Source organism: Polypterus senegalus, chromosome 1, assembly GCF_016835505.1.
Source record: "Polypterus senegalus isolate Bchr_013 chromosome 1, ASM1683550v1, whole genome shotgun sequence".
Taxonomy (NCBI): domain Eukaryota; kingdom Metazoa; phylum Chordata; class Cladistia; order Polypteriformes; family Polypteridae; genus Polypterus; species Polypterus senegalus.
Window position 1 is genome coordinate 257,295,612 of NC_053154.1, and position 26,906 is coordinate 257,322,517.

Consider the following 26,906-nt stretch of genomic DNA (forward strand, 5'->3'; position numbering starts at 1 on the left):
AATATGTATATTATATTATCTAGAGGATCCTAAATGCTGTAATCAATGCTTATGACTCATCATGTCAACATATCATACCCTTTATTAGAGTGACTGCTGCAGTTATTTTTATATACTGTAGTTGTCTTGTATTACTTTTTATTTTAATTTTAGTAATTGTGTTTGAGTTTCTAGTCTTTGGCTATTGTTTACACAGTATTGTTTACAGGGAGATTTTTTCAGACCGTCCTGCATTTCAATAAATATGTGTCATTTTAAATATACTGGATAACATTTCTGTTTATTTAAAATGAGTTTGTGAGTATGTTACATTTTATTTTTGATGTGATATTTGTAATATTTGCCAACACTATTGTACATTTTAATAAATAACTTTACCTTTTGTTTTTTAACCTAAAGATGACTTTTACTATTGCAATGTATAATATGCAATCAAAACAAGTATAAAGTGTCTAAAAACACAATTGTAAAAATGTATACACTGATGCTGTACAAATCGTTTGCACTAATAGCGGATGAAGCACTAGTATGAAATTTCTGTTGTTGTCTTTTAATGTGGAGAAGTAGTTAAGGCAACTTAAACTAAAAAGTTTCCGGATCAGTTCTCACTGGGTGAGTAACTTAACTTGGCTTTGCTCCAGCTGTTAAAATATCTGCAAACATTTGACATTTATCTTGTGATTCCTCTTGGATAAAGGTGTTTGCCAAATTGAATAAAGATAAAGCACAATGCATCTTTGGCCTTCTGATTTAAAGCAAAAGCCTTACTGGCCTTGTGCAGTATTTGTCCAGCACCTTACAGCTGATCCTTAGAAATCCATTTCATGATTAATTTTAACAGCTGTCTCCTCAGGTCTCTTTTTCATTTTATAAGTTCCTGGAATACAATAAAAGCATCTTTATTTAGTTTACATTTATTTTAAATATGACCAAGACTAAGACTAATCATGGAACTAGAATCAAAAGACAAAACAAATATGAGAGTAGAATTCAAATCAAAAGTCAGGAAGTCAGAAAACCAAAATAAATAAATCAAATAAATCTTTCAAATAGAGTGAAAGAATAGGCTCATGGGTTTGGAAGTTCAAAAAGTTTCCGTACTTTTATATTTTCATTGGAAACAGTGAAGGCAGGAGGAGTAGTAATTGGGCATTAAAAATTTGGTATGACGCTACAGAAAATTGCATCGCAAACAAATGTGACTAAGTAGAAAAGTGGTGTAATTTGTTTTTGAAATCCTTAATAGAGTTAAAAAAAAGTGCGAAACGTTTTGAACGTCCCTCGTATCTTTAATTTTAAAAGCCCACCCTATGTTAATTCTTAAATCTCTTTACATTTTAAAGACTAAATGGTTTACAACAGTTGGGCAATAGAATGTGTAACAGCAAAGCATTTGTAAAAATGTAAAAAAATGTTAATAAAATGATGAAGAATAATTACACATTTACATTTAACTACGTGGTAGGATAGTGTTGAGAGTTGCCAAGTGACACTATATATAGTGTCAACGATAAATCTTTTATTTACAATCTGTACACAATAAAATATTCAAAATGAACAACTTTTAAACTGTCATTTGAGGCAAGTTTGATTGTAGGAGCATAGCAATTAAAATAGAGATCAATACCTATACGCATTGAAAAATAATAATAATAAAAAAATGTATAATCATTTATAACATTTAGAATCAGCAATAATGACATCTAGATACAAGTAATAAAAAATTGATAAAGATGATGGGGATGGTTAAATTATGTAAAGAATGAAGAAGGTAAATTTACTGTACCTAAATCCACTGCATAGACATGTCCATATTGCACTGTAAATAAAAGCTAATAATGTACTGCATAAAGATTAAATTAATGTGTGGTTGATAGTAATGAACACTTGTTAGGAATAGCAATAAATCCAAAATCTTAGTAAGTGTGACTTCTTACTAAACTTTTCCATATTCACTCCAAAAAGCTATTGAAGCCAGGAATCCATTTTTAATTGTCTTGCACATTGATTTGTCTTACAGTCCATTTTTGCTGCTGAAAAAGAATCAGTCACTTACAGCATTAGTTATTTCTTACTTGAAAACATTTAATATTTGACTTGTACTTGATTTAAACTTAAACCTAAACATGTACCTTTATATTGCCTGAAGACTTAAGCTCCTCATATTCTGTAAATGAATCACAATGTCATTATTGACGATAAAAGCTTTAAGGATTACATAACAGTGTCAAGGATTTACCAAGTTCTATGTTAAAATCATTAGTATGAATGTGCACAACAACATGTTGTTCAGTTAATAAGGAAGAGTTAAGTATATATTTTTCAAAATGATGTCAGGGATGGCTGTGATGAAGTATATGTAGGTTGCTCATTATTTATATGATGTGACTATAGTGTTGTTCACACCCTGTCATTATACTAGGCCCTAACTTCTTACTCTTAAAGAGAAATTTCATGTGAGGGAAGTCTTGTGCTTACCAGGATACAGTAATACCAATAGTGTAAACTAAAACACTACAAAAACATACAACAAATTCATAGCACCAGTATTTGAATAATCTGCATACTTTATGTTAAATAACATTTACTGTTTTTATCATTTAGCCTTCACCATTCATCAAGTAACAGAATTTCCTTCTGTTTTATACCATGAGTTATCTTTTTGTAAAATCAGACTACAAGCCATCCATCCATCCATTATCCAACACGCTATATCCTAACTACAGGGTCACAGGGACCTGCCGGAGCCAATCCCAGCCAACACAGGGCGCAAGGCAGGAAACAAACCCCGGGCAGGGCACCAGAACCATCGCAGACGTAAACATTCATTTAAAAATTACATCAGCAGAAAACTTGGGTCAGCTAATTATACTATAGGAAGTTATATGGTTTCGGTAATGATTAGTGATAAGTAAATTCTGTGGAGTTTGCTGTGCCATGAGTTCAATGAAATCACGCGAATGTACAGGAACTTCACAGAATTCTGTGAAATGCATTGAAGTCAATGGGGAAGGAGGGTGTGAACCAATTTTGAATGGAATATAATGGCAAAATGTTCTTTTAAGTGTCCCTAATGATTAGGGAACTGACTGCCAACTGTGCTGTAATCTGAGCTGTAAGGCCACATTGCTAACCACTGAGCCACTGTGCCTCAAACAACAAAAGACACAAATGGAATGAATACTACAAACAAAATGTAACAAACGGTCACAACTTATGAATAAGTAAATAAAATATAGATCATTGAGCTCACTGAGTCTCAATCTTGGGTCACACATTTGCAGTGCAGGTGTTTTGCACCTTTTCCTTCCATCAAGTAGAAAGAAACGCCTTACAAATAGTAAGAAATCTTTCATTGTTATTATTCTGATACGGGCAGATCCATTAAGGCTTGTGTTGAGTTGGCACGTGGCTAATTATGCATGCAAATCAGCTGTGCAGTGCTGCCAGCTCACAGGGATCAGTGTTATATATCTGGTGGAAGTACTCATAATATTCTCATTATGGTCAGCTAATGCAGTGTTTTTCAACATTTCAGGTCCCGTGATCACAGTTTTGCCTGTTTAAATTCATTGACAACCCAATAAAATTCAACGTAAGCAGCCCCCTTGTTGAAGTGAGTGTGACTGGTAGACTGTGGGGTGGTCTCACTTAGAAACGAGGAAACATATCACATAGCACTATCGATCGCTTGATTGACCCTATGCAACCAACTCTAGAAAAAAAAGATAACAACCCAAGACCAACCAGAGTTGTCCCAGTGGTTCAAAAACATTTCCATGAAAATATTTGCTGAACAAGGTGACTGGCACATGAAGCAAATTAGGTGTGACATACACACTGACGAATTTTGCTTATCAATATTGTAGATTAAAGCACAGAAATAAGGCAGCATTCTGTTAAATGCCTTGTTTTCACCGGCTGTAGGATAAAGAGTTTGCTATAGTTAGTATACTGTATGTGAAAGAAATAGCATTTAACAATCACCTCTCATCATACTGGCTCTGAGATTTACAATAAATGTTAATACCATAGAACAAGAGTTCCCAAGTTTAGTCCTGGGGTACCACTGTGACTGTGGGTTTTCATTCCAACAAGCTTCACAAATAAATGGTCAGTCTTACTAAATGATCTAATTGTTTAATTAGTTGTTTTCTTCTCTTTTTTGCATTCAGAAAATATATTTACATGTAAACAAAATTCAGAAACTTGCTATTTTGTCTTTAAATGTTGACTTTCTTTTGCCCTGTTTATTTCAATTTGCCATTCTCTGTGGAGTTTACTACCTTAAGTGTATCCAAATACTGCCGATTAGTAATGAACATTGTAGACACTGGTGCAAATGACACTGAATGTTAAAGAAGAGCGGCAATTTTAAAATTACATTCATTTGTGTGCTAATCAGTAATAAAAAACTTGACTAAGTGGTTCTCGTTTTCAGTCCAGTGCACTGCGTTAACTGCTGGTGTTCATCCCAACCACCTTCTGCTTTTAACTGGACTCCTGAATTTCTTAAACAAGCTTAAATCACTTCAGGCCTGGCCTACTTTGGTTACATGGATTTCTAGCTACAGCCATCTGTAATGGCCTCTGGTTTTACTACACTTGAAAAACCTATACTGGCCATAAAGGGTTGGGCTTACTACCTTAAAATGTTATTCCAGTCACATTCTCTATCTATTTGGTGAGTGAATGCTGCCAACCTAATACACTGACAGAAATGAATCAATATCTAGCCAGTCTCACCCAATTTCACAGTTAAAAGAGCATGATGATCTCACCATTATTGGCTTTGAACTATATACTGACGTCTATAGGCCGGAGGTCTTCTGGACCTTCTACGCAAATGATCTCTCATGCAATCCACTACACCTGCCATGCTTACCTTGCTAGGTTTCCTACTGCCCATAACATGCCCATGGTCCAATATGTTTCAAGTGGGAGCTTCATCTTGACATTTGCTCACCCTTCTTCCATTAATTCAGTTTTCTCAATTGTCCATTGAGCAGTTAATTCTGGGCCTTTGTAAAAATATTTGGTACACTGCCCACTTGTGGCTGTTTCCCCACATTAGACCACTGTGGACTACCCTGTTAAAGTGTAAATCTCCCCCTTCCCTCCACTACCATATCGTATTTGTTGCAGTAAATTGCAACACTTAAAGAGCTCTTATTTTTGCCACTCACTGAAAATGAAATAGTTTTGAAACAGTTGACAAGGCATCAGTTTAAAACAGTGTGTTTAGCAACTTAAGGAGGCTATCAAAACAACGTAGATACTGTGTGCATTTGCATTGCATGGTGTTTGGTTGTAAACTGCTGTAAAATAAAAAAGCATTTCCAGCATTCTAGCCAGTGGACAGAATTTTAATGACAAAGCCCTAACAGTTTGAAATGAGCAGGAATATGATGTCATTTTCTGAGGTTTCATGCAACGTTAAGCATGTACATCCTTTTGTGCCATGCTAACTGGCATGACTTTAATGCAATATTGTGGTGCGTATCAATATCGTAGTGCAATTAAGCCTGCAGTGAGCAGATCTAGGGGCAGAGCTCAGAAACTGTCTACTGATGATATCTAGACAGATAGGGAGCACTACGTACAAAGCTGTTGCAATCTAGGAGCTGTCCCCATGAATTCAAATACATTTTAAAAAATGGAAAGTTCTTGTTTAATGTCTATGCTTCTGGAAAACTGGTAATGGATGCATAGCCCTGAGTGTGTAATGGAGACAGTTTATTTTTTCTCTGTGATTATCCTAACACTGCTGATATACGAATGTAAATGTGCTCCTTAGAAATCTCCCCCCTCTTTCCCTCTCCCATCTGCCAGACAATAGTTTTTAATCTTTAATCCATGAGCAACCATTGAACACCAGCGAATTGCAAATTACAGATGTTTTACTGTCTCTGGCATTTTTTTCCCCACTCTTGCTTCCCACTGTCACTCAGTGTCTTTCTCCTATCCTCCACTCTTCTGAATTCATTAGTCTCCCTGCACCATCATGGCACCATATGACACTGTCATCATTTGGTAATTAAACCTTTACTCACTTTAAATATGAAAAGCTGGCTAGGGTATGATCACAGCCTTGACTGTTGTGGAGCTACGCAACACATAAATTAGGTATAATTCATTGTTGTGGTTTTCATATTAGGAATATTGTGTTTTGGTTGGTGTTATTAAATATTAGCGTAATTGGCTGTGGAGACTAAAAAGTTCCTTACCTTATCATAATTCAAAGGAAATCTAAAATCTCTCCGAGATAATAAGTGGCATTAATGTTGCAAAAGAAACATATTGACAAGAGCCGGTTCATAAAGCTTACAATGTTTTTCTGAGTGAGCTCAAAAGTTACTTATCGACTCAGATCTTCAATTACACCCTCACTTACTTTCCACCAAGGCTTTGCTTTCATTTTTCATTCTAACAAGGTGCTTCTGCATGTTTTATTTTAAACGATCACATATCAAAACCTAACTGTGATTATTCTGAATATTAAGATTAGTAATACCCTTAAATGTACTTGATATGAGTTAAAGGACCGTCAGTCTTCACAGTAAACTGTGTAGAATATGTCCTAGGATTATGATCACTGCGGGAAAAAGTGAAGAAGAAATTATTGAATTAGATACCTGATAATTGGTAAAGTATGAGAGGACATCGTTTTTGGTGTGATGTTCACAAGTTCATAAGGTAATATTCTTTACATTACTTGAATGTACAAATGAAACTTAAGTTTAGCCAAAAGTTTTTTTTACTGCATATGTGTGTATGCATATGTGAGTATGTATAATTATAGGTGCTATGCTGACTTGCAAAGATGATTCTAATCTAATTCTGTACAGTAGCATCCTATGCTTATTATCCTGTAGAACTTCCTGACCTGCCTTCAGACTTGTGCCCCTTTTTATGCCTCCCAGTGTACATTAACAAGCTGGCCTTTAGTAAAAATGAGCTTAAAATAAACCACCTTTTCACCCCAAACCTTCTTACTATTTGCATATCTGGTTACTGGAACTTTCCAGTCATGCAATGATTTCCTGCCTGAAGTGAAGAAGAAATATTGGCTTTGATAGTTTCACTTTTTTCATAAAAGGTAGGAAGAATGATGTTAGAGCAACATAACAAGATATCTCTCAATAATAAATAAATGAAGGTCCTGGAGCATAAAGTAATTGTTAATTAATATTAAATACGCTTAAAGTGTGAAATTAAATAAATCTGATTTATGATTTATGATTCAATTAGCCATCATTGATGCAGTGACATTAATGTATGACTAGCTGTGTTTTTGTTTATTTGTTTAAACATTTACCTTTTTTCATATCATTTCATTCTTCTTTCACACCATTCATGTGTTTGTCTTGGTCTAGTCACTTGTGAGAGAAATGGGATATAACTTAATCTGCCTTTTGCGATAAAAATAAAACAATAAACATAGGGTATAAAGGACTTTACGATCTTTCCTCATTTTAGTATTTTATAAGACATTAACACATAGTAAATTCAGTTTTAGAAAGTGTTTTTATCTAAATTTTACCATATATGTTGTAAAACAAGAACTGATCACACTTTTTTTTTTTTTTTGCATTCGGATTTCTAAATAGGAAATGCCAATTTTTTTTCTCACTTCATTCATTGTAATTAAATGAAGTGCATTTAACTTTGCTGCTCACGAGTGCAAGCTTAATTTGCTATTTTTTAACTTTGCTTAAAAAAAATTCCAATTGGTGTTCCAGTAGTTGTACAGCATTAGTCTTCTCAGTAGATTTCAGATATACTAATCTTAGATAGTAAAGCTCAGGTCTCAAGTAGGCTTTAAACGTCACACATTTGATGATTTATTATATAGTATTTTATTGAATAAAAGAGAATGGTCCACAAGATGCTTCCTGCCTAACACTGCTGACTAGCACTGCTGACTCATTTTCTGTGAGTAGCCTCCAAAAGGGACCAAGAAGCTAGTGTGCTAGAGGCAAAGGGAGAAGCCTCAAATGCAATTGTCAGTACCATTAACTATGTGTAAGCATAGATCAGATTAAACACTCGACAAGAAGCCAAGGGCAAACAAAGGCGAGTGCATGCCATGGGCTGCTAGGAAAAAGCACTGTTACCCATATTGCTGACATGCTAAGGGAAGCTGTTTCCTGTCGGGTTTAAGAAGTGGCAGCTGGGTCTTAAGACCCCCAAGGCACCCCCTAGAGCTAACATATACAGATATACAGATTAGACATCAGTCACAAACTCCAAATGAGCATGGGGCTATCCGGTATTCATTGCAAAAGTGTAGCTTTTCACTGGGGTAAAAATGTTGACATTATTTTAGGGATTTGGTCTTAAGCCACTTTGCTCAGTTTCAGTCTTAAAAGAGTTTAGCAGGTGGGCTAACACTACTGCTAACAGAGTGAAGGCAGAGGGCCACAAAGACAAAAAAGGCAAAGGAACTCATTCTACTATTCTCTCTCTGTGTGTTTCTTCTAGCCTCCAAACATTTTTGAAGACTGATGTTATTTTTTTCTTAACAATGTAACATCTTTGTATTCTTTGGTATTACTGTAATAAAAGTAAAAAGCAAAGCAGTGCCTCATTCATCTTATATGATATGTCTAATATTTAAATGCTTTTATAGGGTAAGAAGGAACATATAGCTCTATTTGTTGGCTTCAAACAGTGAATTGAACGAAGGAAGAGCAAAATGGGCTTAAATAGAAATGAAAATAGGTGGTGTTAGGAAGCTGCCACTTATTAATTTACCTAAGTAACATTCAGTTATTTTTTAACATTTAATGCCTAAAAATAAAATTGTGTTTTACCTCATTTTTTTCTTGGTAGGATAGATAGATAGATAGATAGATAGATAGATAGATAGATAGATAGATAGATAGATAGATAGATAGATAGATAGCTTGGCAGTTTATATGTGTATGATATATACATATTACATATGTGCATAATAGATAGATAGATAGATAGATAGATAGATAGATAGATAGATAGATAGATAGATAGATAGAAGTACATTTTCAACATATATGTAAATATACTTTATTTAATTCGCATTTTATACTATACACATAAAACTTAAAAGTAGAGAAAAAAGTATTTCAGAAACTATCCATTTTATGATTATTTTTAATGCTTGTGTATGCTATTTTTAGTAATATTAACTGGTGCATACAAATAGCACAAATAGTAACCTATCCCTTTATTTCAGAAATAATTGCAAAAATAAATAAATATTTGATCAGCCTTGGATGCAACTATAAAACTTTCAATTTTGAATATTCAAAACCAGATTCAGTTTTATTGCTGGCATGACAATTAGAATACATTGCTCTGCTGCAGCTGAAAACCACATTAAAAAGGCAAGCTCAATATGCCATATTTGTATTTATCATGATTCTAGGAAATATTTATTTTTTTTTACTTAAATGCAACACATTAATTTCCCAAAGGTGTAATCATATTTTCACTAATGAACTTGTCAACATACAAGAGAGTTTGCTCTTTTGATAACAATGTCTGATTACATTCTTACAAAGTTTTCTTTTTTTTTTTTGGTTTTTCTTCCTTTTGTGTTTTTTGCATATTTCTTGCTTTGTCTGATTTCTGAACTAACAGTTGTTTTTTTTTGCAAGTGATTTTCTAGGCACAGTATGGCATGATGCTGTAATTAACCTTACTTAAGATGCTTGTATTTTAACAAACATAATATTTTTGCACTTCGGAACTTAAATTAGCATCATTTAATACGTGCAGGACACGACCATATGTCACTTTGTGATTTTCCACTTATTTCTTTGAAGCTAAACAATTGGCAATGATGTGAAAGAAAGAAAAACATTCATTATAAGAGAAGATTATGACAAGATTATAAGAATCCTGTGTTTTGCTAAACTTATAACAGCTGCTTAATGATTGTGTAGGAACTAAGCAGACAACAGGTTAGTCAAAATCACAAATAAAAACAGTTGCCAGTGCATCAACTAGTCATTGCTTGCATTAACTATTCAGTTTATTGTTCTTCTAAATTAAATAATCATGCTTAAAAAGTCTCAAAAACATATTGCATTCAATAGTCAATGTAACAAGGAAAAAAAACAGATATCAGTCCTATCAAGAGCTGAGACTTTGTTCTTCTGACATAATAAGTGAACAGGAGACTTAATAGACAGGTCTGTGATTGTTGGATTCAGAAAATACATAGGAGTGAGTACATGTGCACAATTTTATTAACTTCACCTAGCTCTGACCTCAACAGATCATGCACGCATGAAACTGGCTCTTAAGAAATGTCAAGCAAGGAGAACAAAAACAAGTCAGGTAATGTTTGCAAATCAATTAGATGCTTTAAGAGAAAATGTCAGCTATATCCTTCTGTTGAGAAGATGACTGACAGGTTTAAAGAGATTATTTCAGCCCCAGCTGATTGGCGGCAGAGGAATGTTACACCTATACTAAATTCCACTGAAAATGTACAGAGTAATTTTAGAGAGAATTAAAATAGGAACAAAGGATAAAGTGTAGTCAGAACACTGAGGATTGTATCATGATACAAAGTAAAAGAAAAAAATGAAATCATATTAGTCATGGGTATGGAAAACTTCAGGTTGCAGCAGTTTGTTTATCCAGCCTGGGGCTGGATAAACAACATTTTCAGTTAATCATTAATATCTGTACACTTGTGAACTCGGCAGTTTCTCTTGGGATTCTTCCTTTCTTTAGCCAGAAAAGATACTTTTGAATACTTCTTAGGTAAGGAAACAAGAAATTTATTATGCTACTCACGACCATCTTCTGTAATGATTGTTTTAATGATTTGGGCAGAAAATACAAAATTGTTTTATTCTAATTATTGATTGCATTGTATGATAGTTATTACAGAAGCAAACAAGCAATAACAATTAGTTTAAAAATAGCACTAGATAATTTATCTCAATCATTGCTTTCCAGCAAAAGTTATACTATTATTAATAGTTATGTGTTGCCGTGTATTTAAACAGCAATCAAAAGAAAAATATAAGCCTGCTCATTTCTATTCCCTAGAACAGTATTAGAAATGTGTTACAGTTTTCCTCATTTCAAATATTCATTACATGTGTATAGTATGTGTGTAAATATATGCATAATTTCTCCATCACTGCGACTTGTTTTTATTTATTCCACAAAATTTTTAAGTCAGAAAGCCAATACAGTAAATGCATTAGCCATTTTTAAACACTACACGTCCTAAAGGTTTAGGTATCAAAATTTATTGCATATTACATTAAACTGCATCATGTTCAGTGCAAATGCATTTCCTGAAATTAGCAATATGTCATGTTCTAGATATAGTTGGAATAGTCAAGTGTAATTCATGCTTATTTATAAACTATTAGAGCCCAGAAATCCTAATGGAAGAAAGGTGATCAATTATTGGCACTGTCCCTTTTTATTTTTGTGTACTCGTTCCAGCTTTGCAAGTTAAATTACATACCATATCATTCTCAAACCTGCTTCACCAGTTCACAAGCGCAGGAGTCCAGAGCCTATCAGGTCAAATTATAAATATTTGCAAAATGGTTGTTTCATTCTTCTCATGCACAGAAGAAATGTTTAAAATGTTAGTAATTGATGTAATGGTAATCATGTATTTATTACAGAGAATATGAATAACCATATAAAAAAAACTCTTTACAGTATGCTGGATTCTGTTTTACACTATCTCCCCATGACCTTCCAATGGAATAACTGGGTTTGAAAAATGGATGGATAGGTTAATGTCTTATTTCATGAAAAAGAAAATTAGTGGACCAAATACTAAGAAGAAAAAAAAGAATGACACGTGCTGTTTGTGGTAAGCTAAGAAAACAAAATGTAATCCATTCAAAAAATGTTATATGCCTTTTAATTTAACATATACCATTTTCCAGCATGCATCTAATTAACATTTACAGTGTACATTTTTAAATATCAGAAATAACAGTATAAAGTAAAAGGCTTCTAAACCTTTTTTTGATTTAGTAATTACTTAAACATTTAAATATAATGGATTAGTGTAAAGTACGGTTTGTTAAAATTGTAATATGTTCAACATGTAAAACTGCACATAGAGCACCTTTCTAGAAGAACGTGGTCATCACTATACATGTTTAAGCAGTTTCTGAGGACAAAAAAAGAATGTGTTCTACTAATAAGTTTCTCCTTTGAAAAGTGAATAGTCAAGTGCTGAAGCAGTGGCTTTTCATTGATACATCCCAGACACTGAACACTCTGAACGATCTTATTATCCACCTTGGCAAGTCCTCAGTGGCAACCAGTTTAAGAGGCCATCACATGAAGAGTATGCCAAAATGGTAGACAAACAACCATCAGTTTTCACAATCATGGGATCCAATTGACAGGTTGAGCACAACCCCTAACAGCAGGAATAAAAGGAAGAAGTAGCCTTGGATTGCCATACAAAAGCACTGTCAAAGTGAGAAACACACGTGAGACAAATTACAGATCTGACAGAAATGTAACCATATGTAAAGCACTGCTACTTAAGAAATATGAAAGGAAGTACCATCCATTTTGCTAAAATATACACATTTAAAAATTCAGAAAAAGATAATATTCTGTTCTATTTCTATTACTCACTTTCATTTGAACATTCTGATTGATCATTTCTACACATCTCTTACTCAGCTACTCGATATTTGCAGTCAGTGCTCAATAGATGTTTCATGGTCTGTTTCCATAAACTGGGCATGCAAAGATGAAGGCTGCAGATTTCCTTCCCACCACTGATTTACTGTGTAACAATGAGTGAGTCAATTGAGTCTGCCTTCCCTGCACTTACACAAGTAACTGGCTTTATGGATACATGTAAAGTGCTTTCAGATGGTGTTAATTGTGCCCCATACTGTAAAGCTTACTTACTCTGTGTGTTCATATATATATATATATATATATATATATATATATATATATATATATATATATATATATATATATATATATATATTATACCTTTTGTTGGAAAAATACTTGTGCTATTTTAATATTGCAAAATTTGCTCCAGCAACATTCCTAGTGCTTACTGTCCCTTAATGGAAAGGGATGATTATTTCACATTAGCCCAGTTTTTGACTTCAATTGTGATCTGTCTATCATGTTGCACTGGTACTTTTGACCAAATTCTGGCTTATTACGATCTCCCAGTGTCCACCTCTCTGCCACAGATAACCATGAAAAATACTGCTGATACATACAGTATACACACCTTGTAAGAATCTTGTGAGACTGCCATGTTAATAATTTATACTGTGATTTAACTGTAACTACTTACATGTATATTTTACTTACCTTATTATTCAGGTGATAACTAAAGCTGTCATGGTTATTGTAATTGGCGAAAGACCCAAGATGAGCTTTTTAAGGTTCGGTTTTCAACCAACAGTTTGCTGATTACCACTTAATCATGTCATATGCTTTAGGGTGGGTTTAAATGGGTGATCCTAACTATTTGGGTTTTGGGTTATGTGCGCCTCATAGCACCAAAGTGCCCTGTGTATATACATTTTATATAAATGCTTATATGCCTACACAAAGATGTCACTGCATTAAAAGGTTGGTGGTGTGTTAGGGTTTTTTACTGTTTTCCTCACAAGAGGGCCATGCTTTTAAATTCATATGATAAAGATTCACAACCCCAAAAAAGTCTAAACCATCACTGTCTACACATTATTTATATATGCCAATCAAAAAAGGGAAGACAGACCAATATGGCTATGACAAGTATATGGTTTTTGATCCCCCCATCTCAGTCTCATTCTTACCTTTCCTGCTTGTTAACTGATTGCCCACTTGGTAGCCCTTAACAGCATATTTAATAGTTATGCAGTGCAACAATTCATTTTTCTCTTTGACAAAATAAAACTTTCACATTATGCAATGTTTCTCTTCTTTCAAAATAGCATAAAAGACCTGCAAGTTTTTAAATAATGTGTAAAGTGTTATGGAGCATTTGTGAAGCAATTTAAACAACTACAGTATGTTATTTAATTTATTGATCTTAGTAAACATTCATGTCTGCAGAATTCAATAGTTCTGGAAACATTTAAGAGATACTAATTCCTTGATTTTGGCCATATCTAATGCACCTCTGTTAAACACACAAAATATCGGGCACTTAAATATAAACATTATGAAAACTGTTACATAAATCAGAAAACAAAAATAGGTACAGCAAACATAAGCTTACAGTAGATAATATGCATGTCATTATGAAAGTATTCACAAAATGGACTCAAAATTAAGATGTCAGGAATGTGCCTTCTGTGTAGTACTTTATTTGTAGCAAAATCCAACATGTAGATTGCTTTCCAAAAGAGATGCATGTGAAATTAACAAAAAAGGGAGAGCTGAGTGTGTTTGCAGCACAAAGACTGCATAGAATCAAAGGGCTGGAGAGTAGAAAATGACTGTAGACAGACAATAGGCTGGCACTGGAGTCAAAAATAAAGTTTACAAATTTTGTACCCAGGGGTGCCTCAAGAAGATTGTTGTTGATTTAAATATTTTAGTTCTTGTTATTGTTTGTTCCTTTTGTTATTTTACTATATCACATGCTTACATAAATGGACTATCTATTGTTTGTTCTTGTGCAAAGACTATATCTCTCTTCCTGTGAAGAAACACCTACCATGAAATATACTGTTTGTTTTTTAATTCTTCCTCATTGTCTTTAAACAAATTGTGTAAGAGTCAGCTATTTTTTTTAGAATTGAGTTATGTCATGTTTTTCTTGAGTTTGCATTATGAATCTTATATTCTATATTGGGCACTGTACACATGGATACAGTATTTCTCTGTAAAAATGGCAGCAGCAAAACATTTTCTGTAAAATAATGTTAGTCTCCTACACTGGTGATCAGAGAAGGTGAAATGAAACAACACACAGGCTTCTGAAGAATACAATTTAAATGTCATGGAAGTGTTACATCATTGGAGACATAATGCATAATGCAAAACATCTGCTCCAACTAATATCTCCTCTGTCATAAAAACCTGCAATAAAAAAGATGAGGACATTCCAAGATTTCTGATTAATTCATTTCTTTGCAAGGAAAATAATGAGACTTTCTGTTGTCTACCAGTTCAGAATGGTAGTTGGAGCGATACATAACATATTGTGTTTAATTCTAAATCAATATCTTAAGGGTTTCTGTTGGCAGGACATTGAAAGATATTTGTGATAACTTTGAAGGTTCCAAAAAGTGAATTGTATCCCAAATTCAAGAGAAATAATCCAGTCACTTGAAGGGCAAACATGCAGCATTTGAGAAGGCAATGTGGTGAACCTAAATGTAAAGAGAACTTAAATGAATTGTGAGTGACAAGATGGAGCTTGTCTGTCGTTTCTTGAATTTTCTGAAGTTGAGGATGGGCTGCAACTTCTCACAGAAGCAGCAAATTCATTCATATGTGGTTTAGAGTCACTGGTTAACCCAAGGGCATCTGTTCTGACTGTAAGAAGAAACCAACGTCTCTAAAGACTAGTTGCATAACAAGTGACTCCATACAGATGATGTGCCAAAGGAAACTGAATCAACGTATAAACACTGTGCGATTGCACCAATGAAAGAATCGACACGTTTTAAAGCATGGAAGAACATTAGTAATGATCTGTTCCTTTGTTGTAGGAACTAAGGAGTAATGTAATGGCCAATATGCAAACTAATCACATATCATGTTTAAACAAGTCCAACTCCTTTGGACAAATGCAGCCCACATTATATGGATATGCAGTTATATTTATAATATGGCCTGATTTAAACTGAGAGAGAAGCAAATGTTTGTCGGCAGCGATTATTAAGCATGAGTGTAATATATTTGAAGAACTTATTACCTAGCAAACAGGTCATAACTTTCCCCAGAAATCATGCTGCCATGCATATAAGTGATTCTAATAATCTTTCGCATTAGTTTCTATCTTTTTATCTAAAATGAAGAATGTTGAGTGTGTATTTGAAAATTTCAGACAGCAATAAAATGTTTATTTTATGATCCTGAAGGTTAGTATAATTTGTGCCTCTTTATTTTACCAGGCAGCAGCTCAAGAATAAAGAAGCTGGAACCAGTAGTGTTGTTGTGTTATTAACTCTGCAATATTGTTGATTCCTCTGAACAAAACAGAAACATGAACTATGTTGCAGTAACACTCCAGCTGTTACACAATACACAATCAAGCTTTTTATTTGAATACAAGTATTCTTACTTTGTTCCTTTTTTGCATTTCATTTTTTACTTGCTCTTCATAAATGATTTCTATTTTTTTTACAGTCTCGTTTTTGCTAGCTTTCATTCATACAAATGGGCAAAATAAACATTCAGTAGAAGTTGCTAAATTGCAGTGAAAATTTTAAGAACTGAAATATTCCCCCCTACATTTGAAATATGTAACAAACTTAAATATACAATTTCTTGGAATATATGATTTCATGATGTATTTCAAAAAGGTTCTTTTTGTTGTAAAATTATGTATATACTAAACTTTTTTTCTGCAGAATGATATCTTGTGTATGCACCAAGTGTTAAGCTTACTACTGAGTTCATCGTCAGTTACACTGAGGCTTAACTTTTTAGTTCTTGCATGTAATATATGTTTAAAATGAACGCATATTGGCTTTTTAAAATGCCTTATGATGGTGATCACAATATAAAATAAATATTAAATAACTGATTCCTGAGTAAAAATAGTTTTATTGATAACATCATATTACTGTATATAATGTTTTTTCTACCAATCTATCTAGACTTAAAATACATAATACAAAATTTGAAGGCTCTATGTACTTGAATAATAGAAGATATTTCCTTTAATACACTAAACAAAAATTTTATTCACATAACATTTATGTGAATGTGATCATCATTTCTAAAAACTAGTTAATGAAAGACAAACTCCGCCAGCTATACTATGGTTTAAGAGCTTTTGCTAAAAACTGGCTGAAGTTGAAACACCACCACAGAGGTTAACAGTGCAGAAGAATACAAAAAATTACTGAGGAGGACTGTAAAACTTACTAACTGGAACATTAACAGAAGAGTAACTTGTAAAAAATGCAATATTACAATATTCACAAGAACGGCAGAGCGTGGTAAAGCTATAAAAATCAACATTAAAATATTATAGCGGCTATATAGCCTAGTTAACAAACATTTTGTACTGAACTATTTTATCAGGGCTTAAGGGTATCCAAGACGACACAATCTTTGACCAACCAGCCAAAGAATTGAGGAAATTTATAAGATGTGACTAGATGATCAAGAAAGCATCTATATTTCAATTTAAGAATGTCTAATTAAAAAGAGCCACTTAATAATAATTAGGGTTATTACAATTTTATTTTAATTGAAAGGCTATTTGGAGCAAAATGGTAAGTATTGCTGGGCAAACAGTGCAGTGAAAATCAAATTGACACGTTCTAGGGACTTGTATGAGGATGGGAGGAGGGTGAGAGCACTTCGGAAGAAATGAGGTTCAACTAACTTCATTTAAAATTACTGTTTATTTGCATTTTACCAACGTATGCTTTGAATGAATGTCTATTTTTTGTAAGGAAACCTCTTTAGCACAAACATGACAGCTTTCCACACAGACACGTTTCAGATAGATTCTGCGTTTTGTGATCTAGAGTGAAGAAGCTTAACTTCACGAAACCAAAAAATTCTTTGGATGTAAGGCGAGAGCTATAATTTAAATTCAAGTCACTGTCGAATATTAAAGTGGCACGGACACTTTATTAGAATATAACTCTGGAGTTGAAGACTATGATAAATAAGATAATTTGTAAAAAATCTGAATTGATTTTTGTTTTCAGGGAGAATGGCTGAGATGATAAATGTTCCTGAGTTTGAGACAGATGACTGATAGAAACGCGTTTAATTTTTCAAGAAGGGTTTAAGCATCAAACTGCAGATGTCTCACTTAAGGTCGTTAAAATCACCGTAAATTGACTATACATTACCTTGGTAATAAACATATTTATTGGTCGAATTCATGCCTACGTGTTCAACGGACGTATTTAAAAATGATGCTCTTAGGAAGCAAAACATTTCCTGAAAACTCCAAATAAGAGTTCTCACTTCGACAGTATTAGAGGTGGAATATGTTACTGTCGTCAAAAAATAACGATATTTGGCTTCGTTAACTGAACTATAATATTGTATAGCGCCTTTAAATTTTCAAATGAACGTCATGTTAGCATATGAATAATCAAAATTAAGTAAAAATGTACAGTTTACATATAATAATAATAATGTACCCCGAAGTGTACATACTAATAATAACAATTTTTTGCATTTATATAGCGCTTTTCTCACTACTCAAAGCGTTCAGCAATTTCAGGTTAAGGGCCCAACAGAGAAGAGTCCCTTTTGGCATTTACGGAAGTCGAACCGGCAACCTTCCGATTACCAGTGCAGATCCCTAGACTCAGAGCCACCAGTCCGCCTCGAAATTGTCGTACATGTTGTTTATTGTGAAATACTGTTGTTCATACATGATGCCCTGCAATCGTCGTATACGGAAGTATCTACAAGAATTCGTCATGTTAAACAGTTATAAAGGGTCTGAATTTGGATATGTAACGAGGTTATTAAGACTGAGTGATATAAAATGGATGGATGGCTGTTTCAGAGTGAAGAGTTGTTTTTAATCGTTTTTTTTCTTCTTTTAAGGCACAAACATTTACAGTGTAAAAGAAATAAACTGTAAAAACTTGAAAACTGCTACCAAAGGTAGAATATAATCAGTACAAAAAGTGTAGTGATATCGATTTTGCCACATAACAACACAGTGACGTGATTCTTAACGCTGTACAAAATGTGCTACATTAGATGGTGTAACATCTCACAGCCTAGCTGCTCTTCTTCTTATACTGAGCTATATAGTGGCCATTTGGAAAACGTTCTTATTCAGGCTTCTGCTTGTAGAATGCTGAGAAACAATTAAGAAAATCAATTGTTATTACACTGTGAGGGTTTTTGCAAGTGTGTGCCAAGGCGGCCACAGGGAAAAAAAACGTACAATTTTGTACAGAAAGGCTGTTTTTTTAGGACTTAACTTAGTTCACTGAATATTAAAAATACAACTCAGACATATCAATAAGAGCCTTTCCTGTTTTTATATTCATCCACTCCAGGGCACATTTAATAACTACTTTGAAATCTGCATATTTTATTAATAGCCTGAACGTGTGTTGTATATTAAAGTATGTCCTATATCATTACAGATCAAGAATAGAGCGGTAAAAAAACAATTTTTAACTTGATTTTGAAAAGCAAGTCCATGTAAAGCATGTGATTGTCCATGTACAAAGGTAATCTTAAAAATAAACGATCATCTTTTAGACTTTTTTAACTTGAGACAATATGTTTTCCATTTTTATAACATATTATTAAATTTATGAGACTCTTAAAGTCGTGTTTGTTAATTAGTTATGCTTACTTTTAAAACACATAAAGCTGCAGCGTTTGTTCTCCTGGTTAGAGGTGACCGTCCCGTGCGCCAGCGTTAACTCTACTTTGTCATGAAGTGAGCATTGACTTAACAACATTTACAACAACGATAATAATAATAATAATAATAATAATAATAATAATAATAATAATAATAATAATACAGCAATTCATTAATGTTTTACTTCCCTTAGTTCATTACTGGGTCGCGAAAAGTCAGAGCCCATCCAAGTCAAGGCATTAGTCCCCAAACGGGTAGTCAGTTCATTGCATGGAATAATAATAATAATAATAATAATAATAATAATATCATCCGAAGTATGAATAGCATACATACACGTGGCTTTAAAACTCAATAAAGTGTTTTATCAGTTGATGAAATGTAAGCTGTCATTTTTTAAAATCTTTTACTCTGTTTTTCAATTTACACACTGGAATAGGGTGTATATCTGGAGACTTACCTTGAGAGTGTACCCGATACAATACAGCAATGTTAATACATTTGAAAACAAAGCATTTTAAAATTAATTTATTTTTAATGTAAAATTGACATATCTATCTATCTATCTATCTATCTATCTATCTATCTATCTATCTATCTATCTTGTGTATATTCAAGTTCTTTTCGGTCTGTATAGTCATACTACACGTGTATATGGTGATTTCAGCCGTAGTGGTCAATCAATGAATAGGATTGCATATAGTGATTCCCCAAAAGAAAAACAACTTTTCAAACTTTTAAAATCACTTGAAAACAAATAGGAAAGTTGCATACGTTATTCTCACATACCTGAATAGTACTGCCCCTTCTGGTGAAAGTAATTATTAACCCATTTTTAAGATATAACTGTAACTTCCTTAGTATATTTGCGTTAGAACGCAACATTTAGATAAAGAGATATTTGTAAGAGAAAAAGAAAAAAAGACAGCAAAACACCAGCGCATATTTTATGAAATCCCTGTTGCAAATCAAAGCTTAATTTTTATTGCTGCAAATAGATCATAAGCTTCGTTTTAAAATAATAGTATAAATCACATGCACATTTAAATGGAAACGTATTAAAATGTGACAAAACATATATTTGGTACGATATCATTTTTAAAAGTACTGCTGATGTGAATATTAATCGTTTTCATATTCCAATATCACTGATATGTGTTTAAATTGCAAATGAGATGTAAATTTTGGGTAATAATTTGCTGGACCTGGGGCTGCTGAAAATGGAAAGCTTTAGTATCTGACTGATTTAGCGCTAAGGGTATAAAAAGTAATTTAACAAAGTCTTTTCTAATTAAAATAATTTCACCTTAAATCAATTCCCAATTCATAATAGTTTCAAGGGTCTTTCGAGGCAGGAAAATAGGTCTTGATCATTCGTTTAATTTCAAAGTAACCCTTTGCTACAGCTACAATGTATGATGTTGCAACTTTACTTTTACGTCCTATGGGAGAATAAACAGACAGAAGCGCTTTATATATCAAAGTTACCGAATTATGACAAAGATTGAAAATGTTTTTTTATAAGCGGTCAGAACGAAAAGTTCGGGCATATAGTTAATACCTGATTAAGTAATACAAGATGTCCTAAAAAGGTAAGTTAACAATAATAAAAGAACAAAGTTACCAATAGCATTTGAAATTGCTCCCACACGACGTGAATTATACAAAACAAGCTATAATTAATAGAATTTCACTGCATACTTAAACATCGACTCATGTATGCCGGTGGTTAAACTTTTTTTCTGTTAGATTAAAATGGAAAGTTCAGAAAACAAACGTCAGGACAGTATGCATTTTCCCATGCCACAAATAATGCTTTATGTTTGTGTGTGTGTATGAGTGTGAACTTGTGTGTTTGAGCAGAGGACCTAAAGCAGGAGAAGACTTCGGCAGAATATTAAAATCCCTCGACTCACTCCTTGAATATCATTTTTTTTTTCATAAATCTTCCACTTTTCTTAAAAGTGCAACTTTAATCATATATTTATTTTATGTGTACTATTATACTATTTACCGCTATTTCGGTTATTTTTAAAATTATTATTATTATCATTATTATTATTATTAATAACAATAATAATAACTTTTTAAGTTCCCAGATATGCCATTATAAAAAGTGCGCGCGCAAAGGCCCGGGAGTTTTGTATACGTTCTTGTGTGGGCGGTTTGGTGTGCAGAACAGTAATTGCGGTTTATGAAGTTCAACCAGGTTTTTGTCAGGAAAATAGTTCATACTAGAACGCAGATTAGCGTGACGAATTAAACATCAAAAATAATATAAGAATTCATATCAACAGCCTTTTAAGTCGTTATGCCTTGTTTATAACTGAAGTAATTAACACGATGGGGGGTGACTATGGCTAGATGCCTTTTTATCCTGTCCAAGTGTATTGTAATGGTCTTTCAGTCCCCTCTTTATTTCTGTCAAGTAACCATAATATCTTATTAACAATTGTGACATTGTTTTTTGAACAACTGTCTTAGTCATGCACTTCAAACTAAAGCCTATATTCCACTACATTTTAGTTTTATTTCGCCACTCCTAACGACAGATATTCAAGGTTTATCGTGCAAGTTTTACATCACTTTGCTAAAGAAATCTTTATGGAGACCTTTATGATAGATAGACAGATAGATAGATAGATAGATAGATAGATAGATAGATAGATAGATAGATAGAATTTGCAAAATTCAGTTATTGTAAATCCATCCACCAATTTTCCGTAGGAAATTTAGATACAGGGTCGCGAGGGGCCGGAGCTTTTATCATGTAATACATGTTAAAAGATCATGTAGAATAAATTGTAAATCTTTTTACTACTACTGTATTAGGTGTGCATTTTGATGAGACAGACCCTCCTCCTCCCTAGAGTGCAGGTTCATTGCTGGGTTCAACCAATGGGCAGCCCACTTTGTTAACCCACGGAGCAATAACAAAGTCTTGCAAGAAACTGCAACTTTTTTGACTTTAACTTAAGTGTTTTTCAGATTTGGTTTCTTTGTATGCACAGATATTGATAAATGCTATCCATTGAAGAGCATCAATGTAACTTTATACGAAAAACGTATTCGTACACAATATGATAAATCCTACCTTTAGGTGTTTGCTAATGAATGCAAAAGAGCGTCTTCTGAACAGGCAGCTATACCTAAAGCACATCTCCCTACACAAAGTCTTCTTTATTTCCATCAGACAAGTTTTATTCTTTCTTTTATACAACACCTGAAACGCTTTATTTGCTTTGATTGCTATTTTTCTCTTTTATCAATCCTCAGCTCACTAGAGCAGGATTTGCTTCCCCTTTTTGTTGTCGTCTAAACCGTTTAGTTGTGGATGACTGCTTGTAGATTTTGAGAGCCAGCGGGGAAAGACAAGGCGCCCAGCCGAGGAGTGGGTGCAGGAGGCCGGTCAGATCTAGTGGGCTGCATCGGTGAGACGGACCATTAGACAAGGAGAAGCTATGGCTCACAACTCAGGTAAGATTATTACTATTCTTATTAGTAATTATTGTGGTTGCAGTAGGAATATTAGTATTGCTTCTGTTTTCCTACTTTTAGTCTTTGTCTGATTGTCAAGTCGATTTGCCTGTAACGGAAGGGTGGATATTTTGGCTATTTGTTAAGATAAAATCATGGGTGCACTTCACAAAAGGTGAGTGACCAACACAAATGTCCCGAGTTAAAACAGCCAAAAATTGCCAAGATAGATAGATAGATAGATAGATAGATAGATAGATAGATAGATAGATAGATAGATAGATAGATAGATAGATAGATAGATAGATAGATAGATAAATGCTTTTCCTTTTTGACTTCTCATTTTAATAGCTTTTTGAGTATTCAAGACATGTTCTGTGATAGTGATTGAATTAAAAAAGAACACTTTCAAAATAGTATAGTTTTGAAAGTTAATTCTTATTAAACTAATATTTCAATCGCTAACTTATCGTGCATTATACAATATGTGGTCGTCTAAAGTTACAGCAAAATAGCATGTATTGATGACGTATCTTACACGTGTCAAATGCATTTTGAATTTCATTTACATCTGATAGTTGTTCAATTATCTTTTATCTGTGTCTAGTTTTTATTTATTTTTAACTTTAAATTTGCCTTTGTATTTCTTATTCAAGTCAATACGTATCTTTCCGAATCAACGTTAAATATTACTGCACCGGTACTTAGTCATTATCATTATCATAAATGATTTCACGCAGTATTATTTAATATTTGAAGATTTCATAACAAACATAATAAATAAACAGAAAATTTATGTCATCACTTTTATTTTTGTGCTGATAATAATATATTCTAATAATACTTGCAACTTCATAAATATTTTTTCATTATTTTAAATGAAAATATCTAAAATGTTACCAATCAAAATGGAAAAAATATGATTGCAGATAATTTTACTTTACATTTATATCATGCCCCCTGAGAAGGACTAGAGGGGAATTCTTTAATCCATTTCATTATTGGGTAATATAATAGAAACATATATCACATACTAATTCACATTTCTAGTTTGGGTATAAATAGTGAGATCAATGGAAAACAGTTGTAATGATCTAATTAATTATAGCAAAATTAAAAGCAAGTACAAAATCAATCTCTGATGGTGTCGGGGATAGAATTAAATTGATGGTCCATCTGTTCACCCTATCGACTACATGCATAAACAATTCTGAGGACGGACTGCCAGATAACATCTTTGCTATTCATATCTGAGTAGCAGACCTACCGTTACTTTGTAGTTTAATTGGTATTTAGGTTTTTATAAAATATACGTAGTTGCTTTGTTTATATCAACAGCCAGGTGACGGAAGTAAACTGTTCAATCTGTAACAGGTAACTGACTTTGATTGGTGTTATAAATGTGTGGATTTAAGAATTTAAATATTAAGTGTATAGAACGAGAAATATAGAAAATTATTTTTAAAAAAACTTTTCATTAGTTTTCTCTTTCACAGTTTTCTCAATATAATTGTTACGGGTTACGCATCTTTATTGTTAACACCTTTACTCTTTACATTCCAAAGACACAAGATCTTAAAATGCCCGGCAACCCTGGAATTGTATGCACACGTTGTTATTCAATCAGCATGTTCTGTTTATATAGTTAAACGGTTTCTTTTTATTTTTAGAATAGGAGCACGGTTGTTCTACCTCTGTATCACACAACCCAGACGTGAGCGCACACACACACACAGACACGGACACACACACACACCCGCTCTCACTCTTTTATGAGCAGACACACACGAGAACACTAAAGCACACACTCCTGCAAGACAGAAAGAAAGAAAGAAAAAAAGAAGGAAAGAAAACTTAACTTGAAACACAGTCGATTGATTAAAAAGTAAAACATTGCATTTTTTATTCATTCATATCATTTCTGAATAACACATTTTCATTTTATGCCACTGAATTTAATTATGGCCTTTTTATTTTAATTCTCAACTCATGGAGCATTTTATTCTGGAACTTCTTCTTGTCTATCTTGCATGCAATGCAAACCATATATAAATAATATTATATTACCCATACTGCCTTTCTGGTTTCATATATGCTAACAGTACTTCTAAAATACTTTTTCCCCATCATTAGACCATCTTCCCACATGATTTCTGTTGTCAATTTCAATCTGGCTGCATAACCAAATGTTATAATTAAATCAGTATAATAAGCATGCGCCGTGCAAGACAGTTTGAACTTCAAATTTTTTCTCCCTTTGAGATGGGGATTGTTTATAGTTGATAATGAATCTTTGAATTATTTATGCGTTGTAAAAAAAAATAAATAAATAAACACACCCGAAAGTATAGCAACTGAAACGTGTCCGGTAAGCAAAATAAAATTACTCCTCTACAATATGTCCCGACAGTAGAAAAACATATTTTTTATTTAGGTTTACAAACAGTTGTTAATCTGCAACATGCTTAAAAATCAAATTAAGAATAATGTATAACAAATATATTGTAATAACAAAACTGAATACTAATAATACAACGAGCTACGTTTAAGCTAATATCTAGTTGTACTGAGACCCACATGCACACTCAAGGTTATAATAACCGATACAAATAGAATAAAACATAAAAGTGAAAGTTATTTTTAGAATTACAAAGTACGGTCTCTTCCGAGTCGTAGAAGGTTTGTATGTTCAACTTACACCCAGCGATGCAGCTCCGAAATGAAGTGCGCTGCAGGTCTACGAAAAAATATCGATTGGTGACGTTGGCATTACAATATTAAGGTGAATGGGAACAGGAACCAGAGGACGCAGCGAAAAACAGAATAAAAACGGATTTCCCGTTTCTCCAAGGGAGTTAATTGCTGTCCACTTGACTTAATGCTCGTCTAGCCTATGTGAGTGAAACTGTGTAAAGTGAAGCTGCGAAAGAGAACCCTTTTTAGATTGCTAGTCATGTCAGTATCGAGGAGCTCCATTATACGCTTCCTTCTCCACCTCTTCTTTCTCCATTCTGTTAATCCACAGACCATTAACAGATGAGGGTTGAGATGAATGGCGTTCTGTCATTCTAACAAACCAGTTTTAATTGTATGTCAATGCTTTCTTCATTCGTGTTAGCTTTAGTCAGCTTACAGATATAGATAGATAGATAGATAGATAGATAGATAGATAGATAGATAGATAGATAGATAGATAGATAGATAGATAGATAGATAGATAGATAGATAGATAGTGTGTTTATATATACAAGCGCATATTTCTTAGTCTTACATAAAAGACAAGACGAAGAATTAATTTATTGCATATGTTTCAACCACAATATGCACCGTATTGATACTGAGTCTTAGTATGAAAGCAAATTAAATTATTCCGTGTTGTATCTGTAAGAGTGTTTTAATGAATTATTTGCCCTTTAATGCAAGAGCCGTTGGACAAGTCGGCATTAACACCTTTTACTTCCAAAGTAGTGTATTGAAAATCGCTTATACATATTGATCACAAATTGACAGGTTTTAAAATAGTAGTTTTAATTCATTTCTTATTAGGCCTACAATGAAAGATACATATTTATATGTGTGTATATTTAAAACTTTAAAATCAAATATTGCTATTTAATTTTACATAACAGTTTCTAATGTTTGTATATATCTTCTACATGTCTCCAAAACACAACTCCAAAGCTGCAGTGCTGAAGACTAAAATGATCCTGCTTCAACAAGGATCATCATTTCTGTTTTAAGATAGTACTTACAATGGTAAACTTATTTTTACAAAATACAATCGTCTCAGTACTTGACTTACGCTTTTTTATGGTCCCGGCACTCTGGAACACCTGCTAATCAGTTCACTGAGGATTCCTGTTCCGGCCTATAGGTGCGACCTCTCTTTGCTTCGTTTACCTGCCTTACCTAACGGAGTTACTTCTGATCTTTTGGA

The 26,906-nt window shown here is 33.3% G+C and overlaps 1 protein-coding gene and 1 long non-coding RNA gene across 2 annotated transcripts in view; one reads left to right on the plus strand and one right to left on the minus strand.

Moving 5' to 3' along the window:
• LOC120541133 overlaps positions 1–25,736 on the minus strand; it is a 49,487-nt gene extending 23,751 nt beyond the window's left edge. Inside the window, exon 1 of the long non-coding RNA XR_005635949.1 lies at positions 25,668–25,736. This is a non-coding gene — a long non-coding RNA (uncharacterized LOC120541133). The remainder of the gene's footprint in view (positions 1–25,667) is intronic.
• Positions 22,710–26,906, plus strand: part of pax2a (paired box 2a) — a 48,447-nt gene continuing 44,250 nt past the window's right edge. Inside the window, exon 1 of the mRNA XM_039772462.1 lies at positions 22,710–22,969. Within this exon, the coding sequence (XP_039628396.1) occupies positions 22,954–22,969 (16 nt within the window). The 5' untranslated portion in view covers positions 22,710–22,953. The remainder of the gene's footprint in view (positions 22,970–26,906) is intronic.